General features: G+C 37.6%; 1 protein-coding gene across 1 annotated transcript in view; it reads right to left on the reverse strand.

Annotated features, from left to right (window-relative positions):
* Window positions 1-382: 382 nt before the first annotated feature.
* BANP (BTG3 associated nuclear protein) overlaps window positions 383-8,855 on the reverse strand; it is a gene marked incomplete at its 3' end in the record, with an annotated part of 53,533 nt that continues 45,060 nt past the window's right edge. The window contains exon 7 of the mRNA XM_010169863.1: window positions 383-550. Coding sequence (XP_010168165.1) covers window positions 383-550 — 168 coding nt within the window. The remainder of the gene's footprint in view (window positions 551-8,855) is intronic.

Genomic DNA, 8,855 nt, shown 5'->3' on the forward strand with positions numbered 1-8,855 from the left:
ATGTGGGTTTCTGTATTTATCTGTTAACACAGTAATATTCCCATTTGTGGGTACGACCTGCACCTGTTGTAATTAAAACTCAAGATCAACACTGGAACAGGTTGCCCAAGGAAGTTGTGGATGCCCCCTCCCTGGAAGTGTTGAAGGCCAGGCTGGATGAAGCTTTGAGCAACCTGGTCTAGTGGAAGGTGTCCCTGCTGCTGGCAGGGGGGTTGGAACTGGATGATCTTTAAGGTCCCTTCCAACCCAGACCATTCTACGATTCTATAATTTTCAGGTATAGAGAGAAACAAATGGCATCGTTACTCTAAGTTTCCATTTCTGTTGGGTTTTGTTTGGTTTTTGTGGGTTTTGAGGGGTTGTTTTGTTGTTTTTTTTTTACCTGAACCACTGTAAGATGATGATGAAGGTGTTCGCCTTGAAAAGCTTTTCACGGCAAGACTCTGCCCTCGCTGTTTCCGCCTCCAAGCTGTTCGGCATTTGGAGTCTATGCTTTGCTTGATTCGATACCAGTCAGATTCTGTGATTCCAAACTTGTAAAACAGGTGACCTGTAATTGGAAACACAAAGGGGTAAAAATCAGCATAAATATGTATATTCAGGAAAATGCATAGACAACACACGCTGTCATATATACAAGGAGAACAAAGCAACGCTGAAAATTTTAGAGCTGCCCTCATGCTTGACGCTGCCTAAAGGAACACAGTGACATTATGAAAAACACCAAAGCTATATGGTGATGTGATTTCAACAACTTTTCACAAAATTAAGTAATCCTATATATGCACAACTGAGTATTTTAAAATGTCAGCAGTCTGTGAAATTTTCTAATCTACACTTCTATCCACAGAAACTGCACTATTACATTCAAGTCACGCAACACTGACCAACAGAAGGATCCAGAAGCCAACACTGGGTAACATTTTATTTCTCACTGGTAGTGCCCCGTGATATGTATAAGTATGGGAAGTTATATAAAGCTCCCTATAAAAAAGTCCCTTTTAAAGCTCAGTTCAAAATTCATCAGAATCCAATAAAAATGCAATACAAAATTAGGATCGCCTGAAAATGTTACTGGCAGGATTAAGTCATTTAAAGAGCCACATTATGCACTTTCCAGCATTTGGTGCTAAGTTGCCAAACTGTTAGATAAACACAACGTTGACTCGTGAGTTGAACTGAGTATTTTGAAACAAAGCTCATACAGATTTGAGTCCTGCTGCCAACTCACGCCAGGTTTATTATCAAGTGCAGCCTCTGCACCCAAAGGAGAAGCTGAGTTATACAAGAAACAGAGGGACCAAAAAGACTAGTTCAGGTATGACAAGAAATAGTTGTTTCAACATCTGGACACATGGCTTAAAAACTGGGAAGGCAACCTGTTGTGCATTGTCAGCTGTTTCAAGGTCCTCCTCATATTGCTGGCTACTTTTACCATTCCATTTCAAGTTTCAGAGTGGTTTATATTTTGCTTCAGAGCATTTGACTGTATGTTAGAGAAATCTATAATCCTCATGGTGGCCAAAAAAACACTTGAAAAAGTAAACCCAAAGGTTCAAACCCCATGAATTAAAACAGAACTATCTGAACATTTAACATTCTCCAACACTTCAGTACTTCTAAACTTTCCAGATTTAGATGGGTAATTCTGCAGTTAAACAATCCAGAGCTGTAATAAGTCCTTTTACTCAATAAAACTACACTTGATGGATCTCCAAGATTCTTATTTTCCTTTTGGTATCAGTTGCTTTCCATGCCCTGCAAAGTAAAACAATCTTTTCAACCTACTGGGTTTTCAGTCTTACTCTCAAATAGGATCCTGCTCCTGTGAAGTACTTGCTTAAGGTGTTCTATAGTCCTATAGTCCGCAAGCACATTACTTAGAGAGATTGCTTTACAACCCCTACATTATGTCTCCAAAATGAGGGTGGGAGTAGGAAAGGAACAAAATCGACTGAAATTATCATCTGCTGCCATGCAACAGTTTCCTTTCCATAGGTGTCAGCAAAAGGAAAGTACATTCTGTATTATAAATACTGAAACCACATTTTTCAGTGTAATCTCTTACTAATACGCACTACACAGAGAAATGGGCTCATGAATGTTTGCAGTAACGTGCAATAAAAATAGTTGTGCTTTAACCCTTTATATGACTTCAGCTGTCAGTACATACAAAAGTACTTGTGTAGTCCTACATAAAACACAGTCATATGCTCCGTGGTTATTTTGAAAAAATGTCCATATTTCATTCATAAATACATTTTAATGACTTTCACGTTGTATGCTGCTCTGTTTCAAGAAGTGACTGAATCAACTGTAGGTCAGAGAAAACTCTCATAGAAAAGCAGTCTAGCTAGGAATTTTAACTATTACAGTGTAATCCACAGGATATTCCAGGATATCACTTAATTCAAAGAGAAAACAAATGCAATATAAATTATTTGGGATAAGCTACTGTAAGGTGCAGTGAGCTGTTTATACTAGGAGACCCAAGCCCTGCAGGACAAGGGCTTGAGAAAGATGAGTGCCAGAGCTGTGACACAGGACATCCCAGAAATTGTCTACTGAGGGAAGACAGGAAAAGACCTTCTTCTACTTAGTGACCACAAAAGCTATCATTTAATCAGTGTGATAAGGAATGGCCATGACATACTGGATAGAGAGAACACTACCTTCATGGAGAGAACATGACTACAGAGGAAATCATGGAAAATAGGTAACAAGCTACACAGGGTAGAGTCAGAGAAGAAGATTTTAAGAGAGAGACAATCAAGACATCGGGCATAGATTTTCAAAGCCAGGCATTACTTATTTCTTTTCCCTTATTTATTAAATTCCTACTTAGCTGTTACGGTGGTCGAAGGCGTAAAACTGGTAGAGACGAAACGCCTGCTGTTCGCAGAGATTTTTACTGTAGCTGCATACTCAGTCACAGTAACTGCACGTGCAAATTAGGCGTGAAAAATTAGCCCTTGAGTACAAAGACAGTTGATATAAAGATTAAATTCATTTCAGATGTATAAACCTATCCAGTTGGTATTACAATCTAAAGATATTATTCTACGAACAGGTCTTTAGCAACCACATTTCATAACAGTCCACCGATGACTGAAGAAAAATCTAATGCTAACGACAGTGGAGTATTTTTTTAAGTAGATAAAAAGTTCACCGTAACATTAGAAATATGATTTACCTGTAGTAGGGAGATATATCCTGAAAACATGTGCAAACAATATTAGAAAACTGAAGCTTGCTGACTTTCTGTTCTCTATCCATAAATGATCACACGCAGGAGAGCTTTCAGCTGTCTCATTCTGAGTATGTCAAATACCAAAAAAAAGTTAGAAAGGCAGCACTAAAAGCAAGATACTGCAAATCACACATTTATCTTGGGCAAGTCCACATTAGAAAAGACAGAAATACTTCAGTGAGAAGGGATCTGACTTTTTTTGGAACATTTGTTAGTCAAAAGCAGCATGAAGAGTTGTAATTTGTAAGCAGCACAGTATCTATGAGCCACGTAACAACCCCGCTAAAAACTGATTAAACATACATTCAGCAATATAATTCAGCACTCTGGCAAAAAGACAACAGTACTTTGGAAGACAGATGGGTTTATACAAGAAGAATGAAGTAAAGGATTTAGATCATCTAAGGATGAATGCATCATGACTGCATTTTTAGGGATCTTTTTATTTAGGACAACGGATGGTTGCCTGTACCATTCAAAACAAAGGATGTGCTTGTTTTTAAACACTAAAGGTCCAAAAGTTTGCTTTCTTTGGGAATCTCATTTCCTAAACAAAGCTTTCTATGAAAACACACCAGAGACTTAAAATAGTTCAGTTATTTAATAGATTGCAAGAGCTTGAGTGATTTCTATAGACCAGATACATCCTAAGAGCAGTTTGGGAGACAAAAAGAGCTGCACAAAGAACTTAAAGATACACAAACTATTCTGAAACAGGAGGAAATCACTCTGGTTTGCAAGCAAGAACCAATGTTCAAATCTTATCAAGCAAAAGCTTAGGAGGAAGGTATGTATGCATCAGGACAATTCAAGAAATCAGATTTAAAAGCCAACAGGTGCATCATAATTAAGTTTTGCCTGTAAATCCTAGATTAGAACCACAACACATTTTTGCTGAAGTTCCCACAAAAAGACAAGTGACACAACAAGCTCTAGAATGCTTCTTGTGCACCACAAAATAAATCCTTCTGTGGTTCAAAGCAAAAAAAAAAAAAAAAGCTTGTAAATACAATAATCTGCTACAAACACAAGGACTGTCAAAATGATGTCTAAAATGACTATATGCTCCCAAACTTTTGGGGTATCTAATGTATAAAATATGGAGAGGAAGGGCTAATTAGGGAAAAAAAAAAAGCCCATAAAAACAATGTTCCTGAGAAAGTAAGTCAGAAGTCAGTCAGCAGATGAAACAATTCACACAAAACATTAAATTGTAAAGAAATTTAATTAAGAACAAACTGAGGAGGAAGAGAAGACATTTGTATTATCAAAATCGGACATGAAATATCCCACGCCAATGCAGCCGATGCAGCATTCAACATCAGCCTCCTAAAAAACTAATTTCATGTCAATAGTTTGCATTTGGATATTGTGAGGTTGTGCTGCTCCCTGTCCTCCATGATTACTAGATTCCTTTAGAAAATTAAAAGGTAAATCATTATTTTCCTGGGCTTGGCAGAGTTCCCTTTACTGCCCTTCATACTGAAATGGCACAGATGTTACCTCTGTTATTGTGACATTTGGAAAGATTAGGGAAAGTGTTACCCCCAGAGGATCCAACAGCCTTGTGTATAAAATAAAGACACATTTACATTAAACGTGTAATCCAAACAGATTTGGTTAACTGTTCCTTCCACTTTTTGAATTCAACATAATTTTTTAAAGTCTAGAGAAAAAGCAACAGGCGATCATATTCAAAATGCAAATGATTAAACTGATGAACAGCATCTCTTTTGAAATGAATGTGATGGCTATGATGAAAAACAAGGGCTTCAGATTCTGCCTGCACCGAATCATGAAAAGGGGCGATTATTTGGGGGTTTGGCTAACAAAACACATTTTTTCACATAAGGGTCATACATTTGGAGTTCTTTTTATTACATGAATAGCATACGACAACAAAATCTGCTGTACTAAATACTGGAACAGCGGAGGAAAAAAATGAAGCACCTCTGAAGTTACTTCTTGCGCCTTCAGGCTTCAATTCTTCAAACGTAATTATGGGCATGCATTGACCATATTGAAACGATTTTTTAAAGTAATTGTTTACTCATTTGACAGCTGGGAGGAGGAGGATGTATGATCCACACAGCTGGGAGGCAGTTTTCCTCTCCAAAACTCAGAAGTGTTTAGGGTTGGGTAAAGGGATGCAGGAAGGGAGGGCAACATCGGCCTCATTCAAGGAGAACTCGTCCCGTTACATGCAGGTGGGATGGCAGAACCTTGGCAGCTTCTCCAACGTCACAGGCTGGTGAACGTCAATCATGTCACCAGATAATCACTTTCCCTAACGTTGTTCCCACACGCAGGCTAAACAACATCCAAAAAGAGATGGGGAAAGCTGTTAAAAAGCTTGGAGAGAGGGAGGAGGGAAGGAAAATTCAGCTACCCAGCAATTCCTCTGTTTTCTATTTTATTTCTACAATTCCTTTGCTTAACTGTTATATTCACACTTTTCAAACAGCTATAAATTTACAGACTACTGGAGACTAAAGTGCACACATTACAGTACAAACTGTTTTCAGGGGATTACTTACAAACAGCCTCAAATAAAACTGAAATCCTTTTCTACTACACATGTCCAAAGAAGGATTTATTAAACTTGGTGTCAGTAATCAGAATATTTTAAGCAGTGAAATATAAAAATCAACCACTATAAAATGGTCACAAAATATGAACTTTTTCAGGAAATTTTCAATTGTCAGCTTTTAAAGAAAAGAAATGCCATTTTCCTAGGTACAGAAGATATGGTTAAAGAGGATTTCTGCAAATAGAATTCTATAGAAAACAGATTATTTTGGTATACTCTTCAACTAAGTTATAATAATATATAAACCTCAACGCTCCATATTAATCAAATTGCTTTCTACTTGGACAGTAAGAACTCAACTCTATACTAGACAAGTATTATTTTAGGTAACTGACAAGAACTGCTTTACAACAAATACCTAGAAATTGCTTTCCTACAGTAAGAAAATTAAATCTGTCATGACAAGAGAGGAAGGAAATTCACAAATGCCACTAAGAACACAAGTGAAAAAGCCAGGTATGTTCAAGGAAACACTCCCAATGTGAAAAACATCCGTGAAGTCAGTGGGTTTAAGTGTGAGCAACGTGATTAGACAATTTAGGGAATAAGGACTAACTTTAGGGACACCAAAAAATGTTTTTCCAGGAGTGTATTGCTCATATTGCATAATTCTCCTGGCTTCCAGATGCCATCATGATGTGGGTGTTATATAAATACACACGTCAGCACATTAAGGAACCAGACTCTAAACATTGTATTTTCATACCTTTTACAAAATAACTGGAATAGAAGTGAGATCGTGGACATACATTTCTGCAGACTGAACTGACATCACCCTATCAGTGTCCCATTCCCACTCCCCAAATTCCCAGTAACAGGTCTTACAGTTACTGAAACACCATCTGCCCCCAACTATGACTGCCACAAATTCCCCGAGTTCAAGAACAGGATGGGTTGAGGTAACATCCTATCACTCATTGCTTCCTTTTTAGAATGAAAATCTCCTTCCTAATATATATATATATATACACACACACACACACACACAAAAGCAGCATGTTATAGCCACCTCAAGAAAAGCAACAATGTAAAATAAAAAAAATAATATCTCATCTCAGCTCCTAAAACAAAGCCAATTTCAAATGAAATATCTGTCTGGTAGAAATCCTTTCTGGGTCCAAAAGGGTGCATTTTGATGTATCAGCATCAAAGAAAGCTAGAAAAAGTGTTAAACTACAATCAGCAACTATTTATCAAATGCTAATTACACTGTTTAGACAATCTGCTGATTACAGTTCTATGCAAACAACACTAAACTATTTGGAAGAACAGGCAAGAAAGTTTTCCTCAATAATGTCAAATTATTTTATCATGTTAAGGAAACATTTCAGAAATAAAATAAATTGTTTTAAATATCTACCAAACAGCACAGAAAGTGTTTGCACATACAGGCTTGTGTCTGCAATAACAGATTAAAGTGAAAGTGAATCATTCACTGCCTCAGTCGTTACCATAGTCTTTGTCAATCTGAAGCTGCAGATCCGATGAGCTGGTGGATGCACAGATGGCTGTAACTACATTTATTTTTTGCATTTGTCTCAAGCACAGCAGATCAAAGGGTTACTGCAAGAGACCACTCACCTTTTGCAAGTGACTGCTAAAAGTCTTTCTGCTTCAGGTAAACTATATATAAACAGATAGTCTTCTGTTTGTTTGTTGGTTTGGGCTTTTGTGTGTAGAGATTTTTTGGGGTTTTGGTTTTGTTTTTCGTTTTTTGTTTAGCTTTTTTTTTTTTTTAGTTATGAGAAAGCAGTACAACCCAAAACACATGAGGTTTCCCTTTCTCTGTTCTTACTTTCTGTAAAACACAGATGGAATATCTTGTATTTTAAAAGATTTAAATCAAATCTTTTCAAACCATTTTGAAACCAAATGTTACACAAGAAACGTAAGCACCTTCTTAATGCTTATATGCAGATCTGTCTCAGATTTCATTCTGAGAATGTTCTGTTCCTCAAAAAAAATAATAACTAGCTTCCAATTATCAGAATAGTTAATATCTAATTTCATTTTATTAAAAGCTCATTTGTCCAAATATTTATTTAATATTTATCTAGAATATGTGCCTGAATATTTCATTTTTAACAAATCACAGAACCAGAGGAAACATGAAATGAAAAATTATTTTAAATGCCCTTGTTCTATAAATTAAAAGGACCCATGCAGGTCTACAGGACCCTACCAGAAGTTTCAAAACCAAAAATAAAATTAATTAGCATCTAGAATCTCCAAATTCCACCAATGTATCCTCTGCTTAAACAGAGGAGCTCCTACACTCACACACACCTTACCACCAAACGGAGGAGCTCCTACATTCACACACACCTTACCACCAAACAGAGGAGCTCCTACATTCACACACACCTTACCACCAAACAGAGGAGCTCCTACATTCACACACACCTTACCACCTTTCTGGAAAACCAGCCAGATTATTTTTATCTATTTTACCAAGAGCAGAACCTGTTTTATTTGGACATAGCAAGAGACAGCCATAAGCGTGCAAATAATGCCATCTAGCGGGATGTCAAATTTACCGTTCTGGCAAGAACCGACAGCTTTTTTATCCGAGTACGAGTACGTTTGCTCCATCCCCGACTCCCTTGCAGCAGGGGCCAAGTGCTACAAAAGGTCAGCAGAGCTGCAGAACCAGAGATAGGCTGTGAAATGGAAGTGAGTGAATTAATTTAAACTGAAAGAAGGGAGGTTTAGATGAGATATTAGGAAGAAGTTTTTCACTGTGAGGGTGGTGAGACACTGGAACAGGTTGCCCAAGGAAGTTGTGGATGCCCCCTCCCTGGAAGTGTTCAAGGCCAGGCTGGATGAGGCTTTGAGCAACCTGGTCTAGTGGAAGGTGTCCCTGCTGCTGGCAGGGGGGTTGGGACTGGATGAGCTTTAAGGTCCCTTCCAAACCAAACCATTCTATGATTCTATGATAATCACTGCAGAAATAAGAGTATTTTTGATGTTCCTGGTGGCACACTTTGATTGAAGCGAGGGCCACACGGAGCATTA

The sequence above is a fragment of the Antrostomus carolinensis genome, unplaced genomic scaffold, assembly GCF_000700745.2.
Source record: "Antrostomus carolinensis isolate BGI_N321 unplaced genomic scaffold, ASM70074v2 scaffold11706, whole genome shotgun sequence".
In the NCBI taxonomy this organism is placed as follows: Eukaryota; Metazoa; Chordata; class Aves; order Caprimulgiformes; family Caprimulgidae; genus Antrostomus; species Antrostomus carolinensis.